We start from the raw sequence: 22,534 nt of genomic DNA, 5'->3' as shown, positions 1-22,534 counted from the left end.
CGGAAATGGCTGTTGATTATGAGCTTGTATATCAGCCCAAACCCTTTATCTGTCAACCCAACAAAACCGAGAAGGATAGAAGGTAGGAGGTTGAAAGGAAGGCAAGTAGCCAGGGACGAGAAGGGACAGCTGGGAATGCCAGAAAGGCAGATGCTGAGGGTGGAAGTGAGGTCCGCAAGCCTAAGAGTTACCATTGCCACAAGATGCTGAATGCTGGAAACTGCGGGGTAAACCCATGGGACTTATTGGGGTACACAAAGCCAATGCAGAAAAAGGGGCCTTGACTGAGACTACAACAGATCAGGCTGAAGCTGTGACTACAGCTGTAAGGCCAAATACAAAACCCAATGTGAGTGCAAGGGTTGTGAATAAGGTACCTGACAGTTGTAGGGAATTCTTGTCAAAAGGAAAAGTAACTTCTTGTCCTTCAAATGAGGCAGGCAAACCGATAGTTATAGTTAGGAATACAGGAGCCACCCAAACACTCTTGCTGGGGTAAGGCATGACATTTCCACCAGAGACTGCACTGAATGCTAAAAGTTTTAGTGACTGGTATTGGTAGGGAGTATATTCCCGTACCTTTGTTTCGGGTGCATTTAGAGTGTGACCTAATGCCTGGAACGGTAAATGTAGGAGTTGTTCAGTTTGCCTGTTGACGGAGTTTACCTACTCCTGGGGGAAAGATTTGGCCAGAGTGAAAGTAGTCACAGAACAGTTACAGGAAAAGGTTCCAGAAATTTTTCCTTCGTGTGTAGTAACCTGAGCAATGGCTAAACAAGTTCCATGGTCGGAAGTAAAATTGGCACCACAGACAGATAGCTGAATATCAAACTTTTTGGGGGGATTTGGATAATCCAAAGGGAATGTTTACTAAGTCTTCTCTGATCACGGCTCAGCAAGCTAATCCAGAGTTAAATAAAGTGGCACCGTCAGCTCTAACTGAAGCAGAAGCAAAAGGAGTGCCAGAAGGCTATTATATTAAAAGTGGGATTCTAATGAGGAAGTGGAGACCTCCTCACAGACCTGCGGACAAAGAGTGGTACTAAGAGTGCGGCCTAAGTATCGCCGGGAACTATCCAGATTGGCGCATGAAATTTTTCCAGCGGGACATGTGGGGAGCCAGAAGACCAAATCGCGTAGAAGTCAACATTTTTACTGGTTCCGAAGAAGGGTCACTGACCCGAAACGTTAACTCTGCTTCTCTTTCCACAGATGCTGCCAGACCTGCTGAGTGAATCCAGCATTTCTTGTTTTTGTTTTTACTGGCTAGGTTGTTCCAAGGACGTGGTGCAGTTTTGTAAAACTTGCCATATTTGCTGGATTATGAGAAAATTGCAACCTGCCATAAAACCATCACCTCTAATTCCCATACCAGTTATTGGGGAACCATTTAGTCGGGTGCTGGTAGACTGTGTGGGACCTTTGCTGAAAACAAAAGCAGAACACCAATGTATACTCGCTATCACTGATATGGCTACATCTTTTGAAAAGCTGAAGCCAGTTTGACGAATGAACCTGTGTTGGCTGCTCCAGATTTCACTAAGCCCTTCAGGGTAGCAATTGATGCTCGTGACCTGGGGGTCGGTGCAGTCCTGTTGCAAGGCGATGAATTGAGCATAGAAAGGCCAGTAGGATAGAAATATAGTAAAATAGGAGCAGGAGTAGGCCATTTGGCCCTTCGAGCCTGCTCTGCCATTCCATACGATCATGACTGATCATCCAAACTCAGTAACCTGCTCCTGCTTTCTCCCCATATCCCTTGATCCCATTAGTCCTAAGGGTGGCACAGTGGTTAGCACCGCAGCCTCACAGCTCCAGCGACCCGGGTTCAATTCTGGGTAATGCCTGTGCAGAGTTTACAAGTTCTCCCTGTGACCGCGTGGGTTTTCGCCGGGTGCTCCGGTTTCCTCCCATAGCCAAACACTTGCAGGTTGATAGGTAAATTGGCCATTATAAATTGCCCCTAGTAGAGGTAGGTGGTGGGGGGGATGGGGTAGGAATATGGGATTAATGTAGTATTAGTTTAATGTGTGGTTGATGGTCGGCACAGACTTGGTAGGCCGAAAGGCCTGTTTCAGTGCTGTATCAATAAATAAAAAAAATTAAATAAAACTATATCTAACTCTTTCTTGAATATATTTAATGATTTGGCCTCAACTGCTTTCCGTGGTAGAAAATTCCGCAGGTTCACCGCCCTCTGGGTGAAGAAATCTCTCCTCATCTCAGTCCTAAATGGCTTACCCCTTATCCTTAGACTGTGACCCCTGGTCCTAGACTCCCCCGCCATCGGGCACATCCTTTCTGCATCTAGTCTGTCCAGTACTGTTTGAATTTTGTAGGTTTCTATGAGATCCCCTCTCATTCTTCTAAACTCTAGCGAATACAAGCCTAATTGACCCAATCTCTCTTCATACGTTAGTCCTGCTTTTCAAAAAACTAAACTCACGCCAAAAAAGATATTCAACAGCAGAGAAAAATTATTATTAGCTCTTAAGCATTTTGAAGTCTATGTTCGCCACAATTACAAAGAGACATTGTTATATGCTGATCGTAACCCCCTTGCCTTTGTGGAAAAATTTTAAAAACCAGAATGGCGGACTGTTCCGATGGAGTTTACTATTACAGCCCTATCACTTAATTTATCTACATTGCAGGCAAAAATAATATTGCAGACGCTTTATCGAGAATTTAATTTTGTGTTTGAGTTATGTGTGCAAAGCTGGTACAAACCAAAATTGTATTAGCTACAGGTAGTGAATGGGCATGAGTGTGAAAATATGTTTTAAAATGTTGGCATTTTTTTTCCCACTTCGTAATGAAATACATTTAAAAATGGCATTTCTTTTCCCCAAGGGTGGAGGTGTTACGAGATTGCTGTTTTTCTCTTGGTAAAAAATGTTTTAAGATGAATTATGGACATTGATTCATCTGGAATCTCGATGAGGTGCTGAACTTCATGTTTTTTTCAAAAGAAGTCACCAGAAGGTTCCTGGATTTGGCTTGTAAACAAGTTTTACTGGAAGGTACCTATGTGGATAATCACCCAACAGGGGTTGTTGTTGACTTTGGGATATGTTTACAAAGAAGTGACAGGTCAAGATTTATAGAGGTCAGGAGGCTTGAATTCTGGCATGTTTTTAGTTTGTTTGAATTGTTGCAGAAGCCAACTGTCTCTTGTCTGCCAAAAGAAGATGACCCAGCTCTCTCTTGAAATGAAAGCCTGCATACAGTGTGTCAGTTTCCTATTTCCAACTGTATTTTAAGAAACCCTGCGCATCGAATGTGTAGGAACTGAAAACCAATGTTGTTGCATTTCTGCTGTAAGACTTATCTGAAGCCTTTGTAGCTGCATTTCTTGGAAAGCCCATTCAAATTGTTCTTCAACATTGCTTGGAAAGAACTGTTCTAGGAAGATCCCTGTCACAGCCGTCTATACGCATTTGGGACGCCAAACCAAAACCAAGGACAAGTATTCTGCCTAAGTGTTTTTTTTTGTTTTCTTTATAACCATGCTATAGATAAAAATCACTTTTATTTTTCCTGGTTAACCGGTGTATAGATGTGTGTGTGGGAGGGGCTAATATTTCAATTTGTGTCTATGTTTTACTTCATTACTGGTTAAGACGTTGTATAATCTGATAATTTTGTTAAAGAAACTTGGCTGGTGTGTTTTATTCTGGGAAAAATAAGTTTATGATTGACTGTATTGGTAAGGGAAAATTTAAATATATGTTGTGACCTGTGGAGAAGTGGGATTAGAATAAACAGTGCACTTCTCCAGCCTCAGTTGTAACATTTGCAAAACCAATCCTCTAACAGGGAAGCGGTAGTAGGCCTGGTATTGAGAAAGGATCAAACTAATGGGCCAAACTTAAATCTTAAACCGATACTGTGAATTTGTGACCATTGAATAACTTAAGTTCATGACAATTTATGCAGAGTCTTCTCATGGGTGAGAGGATTGGCAAGACAATTTATTCAAGAAATACTTGATGCCTTTTCCTATCTCTTTGTCAGCTGAACAGGTTTATGTATATTTTTAAAAAAGTAACGTTATGATGAGACTGAGCATGGTTTTTCACTTGCTGCAACTTGCTTTTGTATTATGTTGTAATTGTAGGAAGCAGAACAAGATTTTAATTGTTTTTCTATATGTTAACAGAAAAGATGGAAAGAGCTTTCTAACGAAGACCAGGATCCTGTAACTGACCATGCACCCCCACCTCCCCAACCTCCAAAACGCACTCTTCCACGGCATAATGAGAATACGGCTCCTCATTTACCAGTGGAAGAAACAACAGAGGTAGAAAATAACACATCCACGGAAGAAACATTTAGCAAAGTACAAGAAAACACAGAGAGCAAAGCAAAGTATGTAAAGTGAGACTGTTAAAAAGACTAAATCTGTTGCTCTGTTTCTTCCATCTACTATTCCAGACTCTATACTTTGGGCACACAGCAAGGGTCATGTCTGTAGTCTAAGCCAGTGTTGCCTGTGGAGATGTATCTGCTAATTTCTGCTCCTTGTTAATTAGTTTCCTTGCCTTGATATTTCCTAAATGACCTGGATAAGATTGGTAACTTAATTGCAGCTGATTTAATGCAAATGCCTGAGCTAAGATTTGAAACTTGGTTTCAATTGCGTGCAATTCTGGTCGCCACACTACCAGAAGGACGTGGAGGCTTTGGAGAGGGTACAGAAGAGGTTTACCAGGATGTTGCCTGGTCTGGAGGGCATTATCTATGAGGAGAGGTTGGATAAACTCGGATTGTTTTCACTGGAACAACGGAGGTAGAGGGGCGACATGATAGAGGTTTACAAAGTTATGAGTGGCATGGACAGAGTGGATAGTCAGAAGCTTTTTCCCAGGGTGAAAGAGTCAGTTACTAGGGGACATAGGTTTAAGGTGAGAGGGGCAAAGTTTAGAGGGGATGTGTGAGGCAAGTATTTTACACGGAGGGTGGGGAGTGCCTGGAACTTGTTGCTGGGGGAGGTGGTGGAAGCAGGTACCATAGAGACGTTTAAGAGGCATCTTGACAAATACATGAATAGGATGGGAATAGAGGGATATGGGCCCCGGAAGTGCAGAAGGTTTTAGTTTAGGCTGGCATCAAGATCGGCGCAGGCTTGGCAGGCCGAATGGCCTGTTCCTGTGCTGTACTGTTCTTTGAAACTATTTTTCTTTTTGCCACACCTTCAATTTTCTTTCCTCTCATTTCAGAGTTTGCATCATCTGTGGTTGGCTTGTTCCCAACCCTACACAGATGCTGCTCTGAGCTGGTGTTGATGACTAGGGAGTGTAAGATTGGCCTCTTGATTTAGCTTTTGGAATACTCCCTGCCATTAATGCAGGGAAGTAATGCTGTTTGTTCAGTGCTACTGTAGCTGACGTGGATGTGATCAGGATCTCGGTAATTGGTGTCAGTGTCCCACAGATCCATGAACTTCCACATGATGCCCCTTTATGCTGTATGTAAGAGAACTACAGTCAATGAGTTTTTCTTAGGTGTGCTTGTTGTTGGCTGTTGACATATTTTCTTGTTTGCCTTTCAGTAACCTTCGGAAACGACATCGTGAGGATAGGATAGCAAGTACAGCACAGAAGGTGCACAGAATGAAACAGAAGCTAAGTGAAACTGAGGTGAAACGAAAAAGGTGGTTATATTGGAGACCTGTTCTTATTAACGTTGCTGCAGTTGCTACTCTTGCAGTTGGAGCTATTGTTTGCTGCTCTATGTACTTTCAATGATAAATTGTGTAACTTTGCATTTAATGATGTTTAGAGGCATATTAAATTTGAGGTGTAAGGTGCTGAGGAATCATATATCCCTTGCACAATTACAAGATTTTTATTTGAGGATTGACAGGTCAGAGAAGGATTCACTAGAATGGAGGTACTGTTTTGAGTTTCACAACAGTTTGCAACACAGATTCTCAGGTTCTTATATTGTCAGGTGTTTGAATAGTTAAAACCATCAAATAGAAGGAAAATCCTGTAGTAAATAGATTATCAGACCTGTGCTGCAATAAATATTTAGTTAAAAATTGTGCTTCCATTAAAAGCAGTCTTTATCCTGGTTCTTGCTAGTGTTTTCCAGAAGGAGGTTGGTGTTTTATTTTTGCTCCATGGTAGGACACCTGTACCTAGCAGCCTGGGCATCTGATAAAGCACATTTAATTTTGTAGGAAGGTTTTGAGTGTCCATTTCCATAAATGCCACACCAGCAAGCAGCAGAAAGCAAATCTATCAACTGCCTTGCCACTGGACCTCTTCCTTATTGCTTTGGCCTGCTGCTGTTATGCATTTTCTTAAACTTTTTTCCTTCTTTCCAATTGGCAGAATTACTGTGCACTTAAAAGCATTTCTAGAGATTGAAAAAAACTCAGGCTTAAAATATTAAATATTAATTGTTTTAGATGATGTATTTTCCTTTGTTTTTGTTTATACTGCTGTGCATAGAGTACAGGTGGTCACTTAGCAAAGGCATAGGAGGATTTCTGGAAATACAATTTTTAATTTCCTTTTCAAAAATCAGACATTGACTGAAATATTTGGATTATTCACTGCATCATTATGTATGTATAAAATGCTAGTTAACTCCTTAACCCATAGAGGTTTCCCAAAAAATGCGCTGACCTTAACTTTCTGTAGCCAGGCCTTTCATTTTCATAGTTGTATGAAGTATGTTTTCCAATTTGTGTATTGAAAACTTAACGGTAACTTATTTCCAATTATTTAGTCAGCGTTTTGATTTTATATACATGCTACCTATATTTAGAAGTAACAGTCATGTCTTTTTTTTAAACAAAATACTGACCACATTGTAAAGATACTGTAGTATAAATGCTGCCAAGACATCCAAAGATGCTTCTGTGGGTTAAAGAGTTGAGAAGTGTTTCTTGCTAGTGCTGGTTAATGATGTGACTATCCTGAGATGAAACAGTGGAACAAGCTTATGTATTGGCCAAGGAAGGGCAATCTGTTGATACGCAACAGATCACATTTAAAAATGTTGCAGTTTTACATTCCAGTAAGACCAGTTGAATAAAATTTAGTCTCAAAGAGCATTTCGTTATATTGTATATTTGTATTAGAGACGATGCATCATATTATGAAATGAGGGGTTGTTGTAAACTTACTGGTCCAGGATCTGAGGACATAAATTGTGCAGACCTGCTCTACAGTGTACTCTTGCAGTACTGTAAATGGCCACAAGGTGTAATTAATGAGCTGTGTCAATGCATTGCATTCTTTCGTGGTAGAAATCTGGTATCGCACATGAAAATTTACTATATATTGATCTGTTTCTTAAAGTTCAGACCATTTTTTGTTTGTCTCTTTTTTTAAAGAGAAAATTCCAGTTCTTGGGCCAGTTATTATTTTCAATCCCAGGGTAGGTGGGGGGTGGGGGGGGGGGTGGCGGGGAATAAAAGTTGTAAGCCTTGATAACAATGCACTGATGGGCTAAAAGGGGATTGTATCAATAATTTATACTTGAGTTATTACTGACAACCATAAGCAATATGTAATGCATTAAGGATATCCAATGCTGTTGTTACATTTTTGTATGAGAGAAAAGGTTGTTTTTTTACCCCAATTCCTGAATGTGACAGGTGGTACATTTGCTGGCAATGCTTATTTTCACGGACTTGGATGTGCACTTGTTTTCCTGTTCCATTTCATTAACTCTTTAATATGCGAACTGTGAACATTTAATAGTTATGTTTCTCATTCTGTTTTCCTTCTCATGTAGGACTAATGTAGTCCAATATATGAGGAATTTTCTATGTTCCAGACATCTTTTAGTACCATAAAAACAATTGCATCTGAAAATTGTGTCAGAGTTGTTAACATTTTTGTTTCAGCTGCCATATATTTAGGGGATAGTGAGGTTCATTATTGTATTTCTTGCAAAATTGAGAAAAATGGATAGATCAAATGGTAGATAGCTTGTGCAGATACACCATGACCACAACATTCTTCATTATTTTAATAACTTTATGTCCACAGCTTTCATATTAAAATACTGTGATCTGTTTGAGCAGGAACTTGTAAAGTTTGTCGCATTTGGGCTCAAATTGTGAATTAAGTTGGTATATTTTTCAGAACCAGTTGACTAACTAGTAAAATGAAAAGCCATTAGGTGGCTTTCCTTTAACCAGTGAAACTGATTATTGAAACAAATGTCGGGTAAAAGGCTGGACTGATTTTTTAAATAAAAAGATTGTTAACAGAAATACTTGAACTAAAAATAAACCAACCAAAAATGTATAAATGTATAGTCTTATAGCTTCCCCTAAAAGTGCTAGGGATTAAATATTATTCCCTCCTACCTTCCTCTTGATTAAGCACCTGGTACCCTGTTCTCTGACTGTATGGTTAAGGTTAGGAGAATGGTGTGTGAAAAACTGCAGGTATGCTGATGTGTGCATCATAATTCCTTGGTGCAGTATGTTGTCATAAAAACTCTGTACATTCAGCAAGCACTCTACCAGGCAATAATCAAGCTATACCTATTGTAATAGTGTGTAGCAAATGAGTGAAATCATAGTGCATCTTTTTTAATGGAACCAAAGTAATTGTAGTTCTAGGTAAAATACCTGATGTTTTACTGGCAGTTCTAATCAGGTTGCAGTCAAAGGTGCACTTTTGTGCATTTGAGCCGTTTTCCTTTGAAATTTAAGCATCTTAAAGATGAAATGATGCTCCCTCTAGGGAAGCTTTGGCTATTTTGTGCATCGTAGTGTAAAATCTTTGGATAATTACTCATGATCTGGAGGGGAGGGAGAAAGATGAGAATATGATTAGGGAAGGAAAAAGAGGCAGGTGGTGATTCTTCAAATCTGCTTTATAAGCATCTGGCTCATTTTAGCTGTTAGAGGTTTGACACAGCAAATCTTTATTTCAGCCACATTTTTAAATTACTTCGAATGGAAGATAGTGGGAAGGAAAGAGACATTGTAATCTTAAAGCTTTATTAAAGCTTCACTGTTTTGCTACAGTCTGTTTTTAATTCTTTATCCCCTCCACACTAATGTTTCCATATGTCTCCTGAAATCACTGATTGCGCTGTGATGCACTTTGACAAGCCATAATTTTGTGCCATTTATCACTGTTGGCTTGCACATCAACTGTCAGCAGGCTGTTAGTAATGGATTACATCCAAGCCTGATTGTATCCTCACTCAGTACCTGCATGTGTCCACTATCCAGTGGAAATTGTTTGAGTGATTGGAGCAGAACACCTGGTGGAGTGTTTAGCTGTTAAATTAAGAACCCACCAGGAAATATTTGTTCTGTCATAGAAATATATAGTTTTACAGCACAGAAGGTCATTCAGCCCATGTCCTCTTGAAATCAGCACGAGCCAAGTCGATAACTGACTGGACTGAACCAGTATGCAATTTCTAAAACAAACTAGCTTTCCGCACTGGGGTTTCCGTAGCCTTGAATTTTCAATCACTTTTGTTTAAACACTGGCTGTAACTTATTAAAAGTAAATGTTACTGTTGGCATTGGGCAGATGTGATTGGAAAATCTAGGCCAGATGATTTCTTCTTTAAGGCTTTTACAAATCACCTGCAATCAAAATATCATGCTATGTGAGATGTCTTTGGTGTGAAATGACACAATTCATTTCTCTAATTTGCCCAGAGCTGCTGTTACCCGCTGTTCCACACCTTTCACTTCAAGCAGTGCTACCTGTTTTAGGGAAACCAGGACCTGTACAAGGAAGAGCTAGGAGGCTGATTGCCAGTGTCAGAGTGTTAGGTTATAAAGAAAGATTTGGAATACTTTGACTTTTCATAAAGGAAAGTAATTATGCGGGGGGTAGCTCAGACATGTATCGGGGGTTATATGGAACATGACTACAAAGAATGCCATGCAAGTAATCTAAAAACATAGTGGTTCGAACCGGTGCAACGGAAATTAGGACTGATGCCCGGAACAACAACTTCACATAATGAGTGATTAACACTTGAATGCGATCGATTGATTTTAGGGCAGTGGAGGGAAGAGCTGGAGTAATTTAATGAAAAGTTAAATGCTGCCATGAGGGAGCAGTAAGATTTCTCAATATTGATGATGAAATGGGCTGAACTTAGGGTCAATAATTACAATGCATTCCCATTTTAAAAGTATATAATATATAATCCCTTGCTGTTGAGGCTCCTATGTAATGGAATGGAAACTTGATACCAAGGCCAGGTGACCTTTAAAGAAAAGCCTTCAGATGAGAGCACTAAAAATACTGATTTGAGCATTTTTGAAATTATAACATGTATACAATGGTGCAAACTCTTAAATAATGTGCATGTTATTGTCTTTTCTATGGAAAAAGTGAAAGGAACCTTTTTATGCATCCCTGAAAATAGTATACTCCTTTCAGAATTGTGATCCACACTAGCTTGTCTGAATGAAGTTAGATTAAACCTTTCCAAACAAAAAATGTAAATTCAAGCCTGTTAGTCTTTTTAAGAGTTGGAAACAACATTTTCTGTGTTGAAATGTTAGTGATTTCTTCATTGTTATGCTATGGTATATTTACAAATCATTCTCATTAACCTTGAATAGAATGCTTTAGGTTGTGATCTGTAAATGTGGCAATCTAGATATCGCATACTTCAAATCACTTTGCAGACTAATATGTAGTATTGTGGCTTGAAAGCCTGTTGCAGACCCTGTGCATCTTGAACATTTAGTTTGAAGGTAAGGAATCTTTAACTGAAGCAGTCATTATCGTATATTGCTGTATAACAGTTAACAGCACTCACTATTACTTAAGCACAAAGTGGACAGCAAGTGCCAGTGAGCGGAGATGTGCAGATAAGCACAAAAATCCGCAAGTTGCTGTCTGAAATGCACCAGGCTGCCATAAGCTTTTCAAAAATAGCATCTAGCCATCTAGGATTTCATTCAAATACATAGAGCGGTGTTAAGTTCCTGTACTTGCATCGTAGATATGAACTAAACTCAGCACAGAAAGTTAGGTCATGCCCATTACAATCTGAGTACCCTTTTATCATAGAATCGTAGAATGGTTACAGCACAGAAGGAGGCCATTTAGCCTGTCGTGTCCATGCCAACTCTCTGCAAGAGCAACTCACCTAGTCCCACTTCCCTGCCTTTCTTCCATAGCCCTGCAAATTTTTTCTCTTCAGATAATTATCCAGTTCTCTTTTGAAGGCCTTGATTGAATCTCCCTCCACCACCCTCTCAGGCAGTGCATTCTAAATCCTAACCACTCACTGCATAAAGTTGTTACTCATGGCGCTGTTATTTCTTTGCCAATCACCTAAAATCGGTGTCCTCTGGTTCTTTATCCTTCTGCCAATGGGAACAGTTTCTCCCTATCTACTCAATCCACACACCTCATGATTTTGAACACCTGTATCAAATCTTCTCTTTTCCAAGGGGAACAGACCCAGCTTCTCCAACCTATCTATGTAACTGAAGTTCCTCATTCCTGGAACCATTCTCGTGAATCTTTTCTGCACCCCTCTCTAATTCTAATGACTTCACATTCTTCCTAAAATGTGGAGCCCACAACTGGACACACTAGTCCATTTGAGGCCGAGCCAGTGTTCTATACAGGTTTATCATACCTTACTTGTTTTTCTACTCAATGCCCCTATTTATAAAGTCCAGGATCCCATATGCTTAATTAACTGCTGTCTCAAAATGAACTGCAACCTTCAGTGATTGGTGCACTTATACTCCCAGGTCCCTTTGCTCTTGTACTCCCTTTAGAATTGTACCTTTTAATTTATATTGCCATTCCTCATTCTTCCTACCAAAATTAACCACTTCACACTTTTCTACAATAAATTTTTTCTGCCATGTGTCCGCCCATTCCACCAGCCTGTTTATGTCCTCTTGAAGTTTATCGCTATCTTTCTCATAGTTTACAATTTTAATGGCGCAGTAAGTCTTATTTACTGCCATATAACCTCTCTAGCACTGAAAATTAACTTTTATAAGAGTGAAATCTCATTACTTTTTAATTGTTGGAGGTTTTTAAAGAAGTTTTACTTTTTCTTTCATTCTCTTATCTCTCTCTTCATCTAATCTTCCTTTCCCCCTGTATTTCACTTCATATACCTGATCTAACATTGAATTCACTATTCTAACTACACTTACTGCATTGCTCATAACCAGTTCTTCAGTGTGATTGGTTAAGGAGATGCGGACGTACATATGAACGTACGAATTAGGAGCAGGAGTAGGCACTCGGCCCTTCGAGCCTGCTCTGCCATTCAACAAGATCATGGCTGATTTGATTGTAACCTCAACTCCACATTCCCGCCTACCCTCTAACCTTTCACCCCTTTGCTTATCAAGAATCCATCTACCTCTGCCTTAAAAATATTCAAAGACTGCTTCCACCGCCTTTTCAGGAAGGGAATTCCAAAGACTCACGACCCTCAGAGAAAAAAATTCTCATCTGTCTTAAATGGGTGACCCTGTATTTTTAAACAGTGACCCCTAGTTCTAGATTCTCCCCCAAGAGGAAACATCCTTTCCACATCCACCCTGTCAAGACCCCTCAGTATCTTGTATGTTTCAATCAAGTCGCCTCTTACTCTTCGAAACCCCAGCAGATACAAGCCAAGCTTGTCCAACCTTTCCTCATAAGACAAATCCGCCCATTCCAGGTATTAGTCTACTAAACCTTCTCTGTACTGCTAATTTGCATTTGCATCCTTCCTTAAATAAGGAGACTAATGCTGTTTACAGTACTCCAGATCTGGTCTGACCAATGCCCTGTATAACTGAAGCCTTAACTCCCTACTTTTGTATTCCATTCCCCTTGCAATAAACGATAATATTCTGTTAGCTTTCCTAATTATTTGCTGTACCTGCATACTAACCTTTTGTGATTTGTGCAGTAGGACACCCAGGTCCCTTTGCATCTCAGAGCTCTGCAATCTTTCACCATTTAGATAATGCTTTTTTTATTCTTCCTGTCAAAATGGGCATCTTCACATTTTCCCACAATATACTCCATTTGCCAGATCTTTACCCACTCACTTAACCTAACTATATCCCTTTGTAGCCTCCTTATGTCCTCTTCCCAACTTACTTTCCTACCTATCTTTGTGTCATTTAACAACCATACCTTCAGTCCCTTCATTCGAGTCTTTTATATAAATTGTAAAAAATTGAGGCCCCAGCACTGACCCCTGTGGCACACCACTTGTTACATCTTGCCATCCAGAAAATGACCCATTTATGCCGACTCTCTGTCTCCTATTAGCTAGCCAATCTTCTATCCATGCCAATATGTTACCCCTTACACCATGAGCTTTTATTTTCTGCAATAACCTTTGATGTGGCACCTTATCAAATGGTTTCTCGAAATCTTAAGTACAATACATCCACCGGTTCCCCTTTATCCCCAGCACGTGTTACTTCTTCAAAGAACTCCAATAAATTGGTTAAACATGATTTCCCTTTTACAAAACCATGTTGACTCTGATTACCTTCATTTTTTCTAAGTGCCCTGCTATAAAGTCTTTAATAATAGCTTTTAAAATTTTCTTTAAGACAGATGTTAAGCTAATTGGCCTGTAGTTTCCTGCTTTCTGACTCTCTTTTTGAATAAAGGAGTTACATTTGCTGTTTTCCAATCTTCCCTGAATCTAGGGAATTTTGGAAAATTAAAACCAACGCATCTACTATCTCACTAGCCACTTTTAAGACCCTAGGATGAAGTCCATCGGGACCTGGGAACTTGTCAGCCCGCAGCTCCAACAATTTGCTCAGTACCACTTCCCTGGTGGTTGTAATTTTCTTGAGTTCCTGCCTCCCTTCCATTTCTTGATTTACAGCCATTTCTGGGGATGTTACTTGTATCCTCTTTCGTGAAGACTGATGCAAAATATCTTTTCAATTCATCTGCCTTCTCCTTATTTTCCATTATTAATACTCCAGACTCACTTTCTATAGGACCAACGTTCACTTTGTTAACTCTTTTTAAAACATCTGTAGAAACCCTTGCTATCTGTTTTTATATTTCTAGCTAGCCTTCTCTCGTACTCTAATTTTTCCCTCATTATTAATCTTTGAGTCATTCTTTGCTGTTATATTCTGCCCAATCTTTTGACCTACCACCCATCTTTGCGCAATTATATGCTTTTACTTTAAGTTCAGTGCTATCTTTAATGTTTTTCTTTAACCACGGATGGTGGGTCCTCCCCTTGGAATTTTTCTTTCTCATTGGAACAATGCACTGTTTGTTTGTCCTATAGAGTGTGTCGAGCTGTTTGTATGCAACACTGGCTGTGACTTGCCCTACAAACCACGTAGAAAGTCTATGGGCCAGTGCAAGTCACAGCAATAATCTGTGTTTGACTATTATTCAGTTTATTTGAGTAGGTTCTGAGCCTAAAAACACGAGAATTCAGCTCAGGAGGAGACTCAGAAGTAACTAACTGGTCAATAATTAATTTATAATCAATATTTTCCTTTGTAACTTTTTTCTTGCCCTTTTCAGTTGTGAGTGTAATCTTAATTTTGGCATCTGGTTTCATGAAAGTGCTGATGTATTTTCATAGTGTTTTATTTCATCATCTTTGTTGTATTAATTTGCAACGTTTCCAATTTCTCTTATTTGGAAATGTTACATTCATTTATTTCCTATTTGGTCATTTTTGATAATGCAAATGTTGCACATATGTGTTCATGTTACGTCTAGTACTTTGCAGTGCGCGTTGTGCAAAAATTGCATCTACTTTGCAGAACTTCTGCTGATGGCAGTCTAGATTTTAACTTCCAGCACTGCTATCTCTGGATTGGCCTGTGCAGCCTTTAACCATCCATTTACAAAGTTATGATGGTCCGAAATAACGCTGCTACTTTCAAGTATTTGTGCATGTGTTCAAAGCTTTTGAAACTAAGAGTTCATGGAGCTTCCTTAAATTTACATTTCTCATAGAGTCATAGAGTTATACAGCACAGAAACAGGCCCTTTGGCCCATCATGTCTGTGCCGGCCATCAAGCACCTAACTATTCTAATCTCATTTTCCAGCACTTGGCCCGTAGCCTTGTATGCTATGGCGTTTCAAGTGCTCATCTAAATACTACTAAAATGTTGTGAGGGTATCTGCCTCTACCACGCCTTCAGGCAGTGCGTTCCAGATTCCAACCATCCTCTGGGTGAAAATTCTTTTCCTCAAATCCCCTCTAAACCTCCTTCCCCTTGCCTTAAATCTATAGCCCCTGGTTATTGATCCCTCCGCTAGGGGGAAAAGTCTCTTCCTATCTAACCTATCTATGCCCCTTATAATTTTGTATACCTCAATCATGTCCCCCCTCAGCTTTCTCTGCTCTAAGGAAAACAACCCTAGCCTTTTCAGTCTCTCTTCATAGCTGAAATACTCCAGCCCAGGCAACATCCTGGTGAATCTCCTCTGCACCCTCTCCAGTGCAATCACATCCTTCCTGTAGTGTGGTGTCCAGAACAGTACACAGTATTCCAGCTGTGGCCTATCTAGCATTTTATACAGCACCATCATAACCTCCCTGCTCTTATATACTATGCCTCGGCTAATAAAGGCAAGTATCCCATATGCCTTCCGAACCACCTTATCTACCTGTGCTGCTGCCTTCAGTAATCTATGGACAATTACACCAAGGTCCCTCTGACTCTCTGTACTTCCTAGGGTCCGACGATCCATTGTATATTTCTTTGCCTTGTTAGCCCTCCCAAAATGCATCACCTCACACTTCTCAGGATTAAATTCCATTTGCCACTGTATTCTACTTTAGTTTTTTAGTTTTAGAGATACAGCACTGAAACAGGCCCTTCGGCCCATTGAGTCTGTGCCGACCATCAACCACCCATTTATACTAATCCTACACTAATTCCATATTCCTACCACATCCCCACCTGTCCCTATATTTTCCCTACCACCTACCTATACTAGGATCAATTTCTAATGGCCAATTTACCTATCAACCTGCAAGTCTTTGGCATGTGGGAGGAAACCGGAGCACCCGGAGGAAACCCACACAGACACAGGGAGAACTTGCAAACTCCACACAGGCAGTACCTGGAATTGAACCTGGGTCGCTGGAGCTGTGAGGCTGCAGTGCTAACCACTGTGCCGCCCAGAATTAGATTCTGAAGGTGCACAAGAAAGCTTTACGTGTGAATTAAGGTGCTTACATTCAGTGAGAACAGTGTTTAGTGTCATTAAAATTTTAGAATGCTGTAATATTCATGAACTTGCTGTCAAACTGTGCTGTATTTACTGGTAGCAGAAGTTAACAGACCACATCTGTTCCCGACCAAAAGTAATAGTATTTGTATTTTCTAGACTCCTCTTTGTTTCACAACTTTTCCAACATCAGCATCTAAGTAAGGGATGAAGCCAACACATTTACTTTGTCCTATAAGCAGCTGCACTGATCAGTTGGTGGGAGACAGACTGACCTGATTTATGAGTGATGACTCCCTAACCTGCACCAATGTTGGGCACTAGTTTTAATCCAAGCTTGAGCTTTCCAACATAAAGTTGTGTGGAATCTCATGCACTGTAAAACACATATTGCAGTTCTAAATAATGCAGATCGTCAGTAACAGCTTAGAGGTCTGTTTAGAGTCTCTTTAAAAAGAAAGTTTGCAGCTTTATCAAATTGTTTTATGATATGAAACTAATACTCAGTTATCTCAGGTACAACCAGAGCCATGGGCACCATCACTGAACACACTATAGGGCAATTGAAGCAAAGGTTCAGGTTTCTGGGGGCCTCACTCTCATATTCCCCAGCGAAAGAATCCTGCATCATTGTAGTGTACTGTATGTTGCGCAACCTGGCAGAAGGAAAGGCAGAGCAACAGCAACTGCTGTCATCTGATAAGGAAGCCTTGAATGCAGAGACAGGAGGGTCAGCACAGCGCATTACAGCCAGAGATCCCCTGGCACAATGCTTCCAACAACCTGGTCATCTCCCTTCCCTGAAAATTTTCAGATAACAGGCTTCACAATGAAGCTTGAAGTTGTCATACTGGCAGAATGTGTAATTTTTTTTGAGATTGATAAAGTGGTGCAAGTAATAGGCAGATAATCTGATCAGATAAGCTGCCAACCTCAACATTTCCAATGTGCATCACGATTGAAGAGCCAGGGGTTTAAGAGCTTCCTGCTCCATTAGATAAGGGCCATGTTGCGTGTTGGTGTGTTCCCAGTCTTAACTCCTCTGCTTTGTGTTGTGTGCTGCTTCTGCAGGAAGAGGGGGATGAGAGTTAATGACTGGCCACTGTATGTCTGGAGTTTTTGCGTGTAATGCATATGCTGAGGGGGAGAAGAAGCAAGATGAAAGCAGGATGGGGAGGTGTTGAATGGAAAGCAAGTGGCTGGGGTGTGAAGTGGAGAAGGACCCGTGATTGTTTCGCAATTGCTACCATGTGAGAACGGAATAGTTGCTATGAAAGGAGCAAGCAGGATGTGTGTATTTGGAATATTGTGTCCTTGTCATTGTTTGTGAAGGATATGGTGCCTGGCGTTGACTGATGCCAGGTGTAGTTGAGAGAAATAGAGATATAAAGCTTGTTGCTCTTGTTGGGTCATTGAAGTGTGTCTTGCACTGAATCCAGGTCCTGAGAAATGATCTGTGAACTGACCATCTCTGCCATCTCTAGGCCTGGGTTATGTATGTCTTGGGGATCTTCTTCCTACATCTATCCCTCATAAAAGAAAGAAGAGACTTGAATTTATATAGCGCATTTCATGACCACTGGACATCTTAAAGTGCTTTACAGCCAATGAAGTACTTTTAAAGTGTAGCCACTGTTGTAATATAGGAAACGCGCAGCCAATTTGTGCACAGCAAACTCCACAAACAGCAATGTGATGATGACCAGTAATCTGTTTTTGTGATGCTGTTTGAGAGATAAATATTGACCAGGACACCAGGGATAATTCCCTGCACGTCAAAGTAGTGCCATGGGATCTTTTACATCCACCCAAGCAGGCAGATGGGGCCTCAGTTTAGCGTCTCATTTGAAAGAAGGCACCTCTGACTCCCTCAGTACTGCACTGTGACCACACCAACAAGCAGATCAACTGGTCATTCATCTCATTGTTTGTGGAGCTTTGCTGTATGCTAATTGGTTGCTGTGTTTTCCCACAAAAACAGAAGACTGTACTTGAGAAAGTAATCCATCAGCTGTGAAGCACTTGAAGGTGTCCTGATGTAGAAGGCACTATGTAAACCAAAGTCTTTTCCTTCCTCTGTCAGTCTCTGTACCTCCCCCACCTGCCCACAGTCTTGCATGTGTCTGTAATTGGAATGTTTATATTTTTTAAGCATGAATGAACCATAGACAAATTATTAAAGGCTTTGCTTGCTTTCAAAGTTCAACTAATTTCTGTGTTTCTGTAAGAATTAAAATTGGGATCAGTGTTATCAGCTAAAATTTGTATGTGTGTGTGAGAAATCCATCCCTCTCAACTGAGTAGCTTTCTGAAGATGATAGAAACTTATAATTCATACAGCCACTAAAGCAAACTAATCAGTTGTCCATGTTCATTTCTTCCATTCTCCTTGTTCTCTCTCTCTCTCTCATGCACTCTCACACATTTTACCTGCATAAGGCTTTTAAAGCAATTACAAATCAATAGAAAGAAAAAAGCAAGACTTACATTTATATAGTGCCTTTCACGACTCAATGCCCCATAGCGCTTTATAGCTAATGAAGTACTGCATGTTTTGTTTTTTCCTTTCTCTTCCTGAATATACCTTTTGAAATTTGACCTACTAGGTAATTGGATTTTGTTGCAAATGTTGTTGTTATATCCTGGGGAATTGTACACTTTCATGCTCAGACTGCAGATCCACCTTTAGCTAACAGAGTCGTCAGTTTGGATACAAATATCAAGTCCCAACCCAGGCTTTTGGGTGATGCCAAGGTCTTCCAGTAAAAACTTTGAATATATAAAAACATTTAATGGATAACTTCAATGTAATTTGCAAATATCTAATATTTTGAATTGTTGAAAGAGGAACAAATGGCAGTTAATTTTATTTTCCAAAATATTGTGATTTGATTCACCAACAAACATAATGGAAAGAAGTTGCCAAGTTGACAAAGGGTTTTGCTATTATAATGTTCACATATGGATTTCCGTTACAAATGTTGAACTCGGCAGTTTTGATGTTGAATATTGAGACAAGAATTGCGACTCACAAGTGAGGTCTGTGGACAGAGAATGTGTCACATGCAAGAATTTTAATATATAAAGATTTTGTTTCCAGTTTCCCTGGAAATTAATTAATATCAGGGTATAGAACAACATTTTTTAAAAATTACTTGGGGTTCTTGGGAGCACATTAAAAGCAAGAAGATGGCTCACTTCAACCTCACTGAGAGGAAACGATTGGAAAATTAAAACTTTTAAAAAGCATATTTTAACAACGTTGCGAAAGACATCTTGAATCTTGTTAATGGATTTATTCCTAATATAAGGTTTCATTCCATTTTTTAGGAACAAATTTGTGATGTCATCACAATGTAAATTTTCAAATTTCATAAGGACTGTTACCACACTTTAAATATTCTAAAACACAAAGGTAGAAAATTATGAACTTTTATGTTCTCTGATGCATCACAGAACAAAAGATTACTTTCATTACTATCTACATGTGCACCTTTTGAAAACTTCTTATTTAAAAAAAAATAAGCTTTTTTCAGATTTTAGGTATGGTGTTAAAAATCATATGGATGATGTCAAGTAGTTCTTCACACACAAGGTAATTAACACATGGAATGTCTACAGGTTCTGAATAGGATAGTACAGGCAAAAGTCTTGGAAGTATTTAAACAATTGAAAGTAATGATGGGGAAGACTCTATTCTTTCAAATGGCCGTTCTCATCACTAGCTATCTTGTGATCTGAGGGATCTTGCTGCTGGTATAAAGCACAGCCAGCTCATGAATTATCAGCTCAGTCTATTTAAAGGATAAAAAATGTATCCCATCTTGTACTGGTGTGTTTTAAAGACTGGTAACTACCGGAAATACTTTAGACTGTCTTCACTGTAAAGCAAATTGTTTGGAAATTTACTTTCTGATACACCAGTTTACTGTTTAATATGAGTTCCCAGTTCTGTGTTGTAAATCAGAGGTAGTAAATCTCCTTTGTAATAGTGTACAAATGCCAGTTATATTTAGGTTGCTTTTCTATATAAGGTATTAAAAATGATTTGAAATCCTTGGTAATATTCTACTTTTTATTAAAACATACTCACTGTTTTAAACATGCTTCAGTATTCAAAAAGTTGATGTAATTGTGTTCTTCACATTGGACAAGTGTCGCAGCCAAAGTGAAAAGCACTGAAATACTTTGGTATTTGCTATGATCCATGATCAGACTGATTCATTCTGTACATATGATTGAATTAGAGCAGTTGACATGAAATGCAAACAAACCCAAACTTCATACAAATTTAGATCCGTATACTAGCAATTAACACAACAGTTGTTTTAACTTTTCTGAAAACGAAAGATCCACAAGACAGCTTTTAGGATATTTACTCAGAAATCACAGCAAATTTTAATTGAATAACTGTTATCCAACAACCTTGAACTTAATCCACTGGATTCTTAATTACAATGCCTGTGAAGTGCTTATTAATGTATGGATACAGTGGAACTGTTGCACTGAATAAATGTTTTATGTTCTGTATTGTATGTCATAGGCTAAAGACTGTCTGACTGCTAACTCCACAGAACAGATGCCACATTCTGCACCTATTTTTATCAGCCGTGGAAAACAGGAAAAAAATCCCTACGAGGACAGTGAGGTCTGCTATGTAGGAGACCTCACATGTAACTGTTTACAGCGTAAACTACTAGATTCAGGAGACAAAACACACACCTGACCCCACGGGACCTTCTGCAGAGGGAGTGGATTTCATGTATTATCACATGTTTTATAATGCTTATACTCTGTTGCAAAAAAAAAGCTTTGTACTTTAGTCATTTCATTCTGTTGTATTTTTGTACCTTTGAGCGGCATTAAATGTTCTGAGTTGAAAAAAAGTTTGTGTTTTATAGAAGAAACTATTATTATACAACACTAGAATGATTTAAGTTTCAACAGCTTGTATTTATATAGTGCCTTTAACATAATAAGTCAAGGTGCTTCACAGGAGTGTTATAAAGCAAGATTTAACACCAAGTCCCATACGGAGATATTAGGGCAGATGACCAAAAGCTTGGTAAAAGAGGTAATTTTTAAGCAGCATCTTCAAGGAGAGAGAGGTAGAAAGTCAGAGATTTAGGAATGGAATTTCAGAGGTTAGGATCCAGGCAGCTAAAGGCATGCCTTCAAATGCTTTAGAGGCCAGAATTGGAGGCGCACAGATATCTCAGGGTTATGGAGCTGGAGGAGATTACAGGAATCGGGAGGGAGTGAGGAGTATTTGAAAACAAGAATGAGAATTTTAAAATCAAGTTTCAAGTGACCTTTATAATATCATTAATATGACATTTTAATGCACAAATTACTAGGTTTGATTCCAATGCATAGGAAGTTAATTTTTTATTTTTATTCCCTTTTTCTTTTATTCCCTCTATTAAGCTAATTTTGTTATTGGAATATGAGTGATGTTTGCAAGATTATGCTTAGTATTCATGGTGGTGGTCTGTTTGAACTGCTGCACACCTCGTGTTGGTGTTAAGCTAGGAAATTCCAAGATAGTGGCCATGAACGATGAAAGAACGGAGATGTGTTCAAGTAGGGATAACATGCTGTTGTGGATATAATGGGAAGGAGGTGTAAGGAGGGAGGGGTGGGGGGGGTAAGGAGGGAGGGGTGGGGGGGGGGAAAGGAGGGAGGGGTGGGGGGGGGGAAAGGAGGTGTGGGGTGGGGGGGGAAAAGGAGGTGTAAGGAGGGAGGGGTGGGGGGTAAGGAGGTGCAAGGGGGTGTAATTGCTTGCATGTGGAGCCATCCCTAGTCCGAGAACAGGAAGGCCATGCGCTCGTCGTCGCCCCAGTCCGGGCACTGCGGCTCCGGCTCCGACATGACCCCGTAGTGGCTCTGGCCACTGGTGACGCTAATCCTGAAGGCTGCGGCATCAAGTCTAATGTTGACCTCTGGGTGTACTCCGCCTACAGCAAACCCAGGTATGCCTCCCACTTGTTGCCCACAACCTTGCTGCAAGTGAAGCACCGGACCGGGATAATCATCTTGTGCTGACCTGGAGGGTGAAGGATTTGGCTGCTGGAAAATGCTGTGAATTCAGGGTCCTTCGCGTCTCGATCCTTTGCCCCCATACTGGCGTATGAGTGTGCGTCTAATGATGGCATTAAGAGAGCTTTTGGGCCAACCATCAAGAAAATCGTTCCCCCTCAAGTTTAAATCAGGGGAAACGATCACTGACCAAGACAAGCAAATGGACCGCTGGGTGGAGCACTACCTAGAACTGTACTCCAGGGAAAATGTTGTCACTAATATCGCCCTCAATGCAGCACAGTCTGCCAGTCATGGATGAGCTGGACGAACAGCCAACAAAATCGGAAC

At 39.9% G+C, this 22,534-nt stretch overlaps 1 protein-coding gene across 3 annotated transcripts in view; it reads left to right on the top strand.

Moving 5' to 3' along the window:
• The window catches only part of ptpn2b (protein tyrosine phosphatase non-receptor type 2b), a 62,239-nt gene extending 41,194 nt beyond the window's left edge, over positions 1-21,045 (top strand). For 2 of the 3 annotated variants that reach the window (XM_068031187.1, XM_068031189.1), the window contains 3 exons: positions 4,163-4,371; positions 5,555-5,642; positions 20,709-21,045. In XM_068031187.1, coding sequence (XP_067887288.1) covers positions 4,163-4,371; positions 5,555-5,642; positions 20,709-20,891 — 480 coding nt within the window. In that variant the 3' untranslated portion in view covers positions 20,892-21,045. Of the gene's footprint in view, positions 1-4,162; positions 4,372-5,554; positions 5,657-20,708 lie in introns of all 3 variants that reach the window. The other variant, XM_068031188.1, reaches the window with a different exon arrangement.
• The last annotated feature ends 1,489 nt before the right edge of the window (positions 21,046-22,534 follow it).

This window comes from Heterodontus francisci, chromosome 5 (assembly GCF_036365525.1).
Source record: "Heterodontus francisci isolate sHetFra1 chromosome 5, sHetFra1.hap1, whole genome shotgun sequence".
Classification (NCBI taxonomy): Eukaryota; Metazoa; Chordata; class Chondrichthyes; order Heterodontiformes; family Heterodontidae; genus Heterodontus; species Heterodontus francisci.
This window is presented reverse-complemented; position numbering and strand designations above follow the sequence as displayed.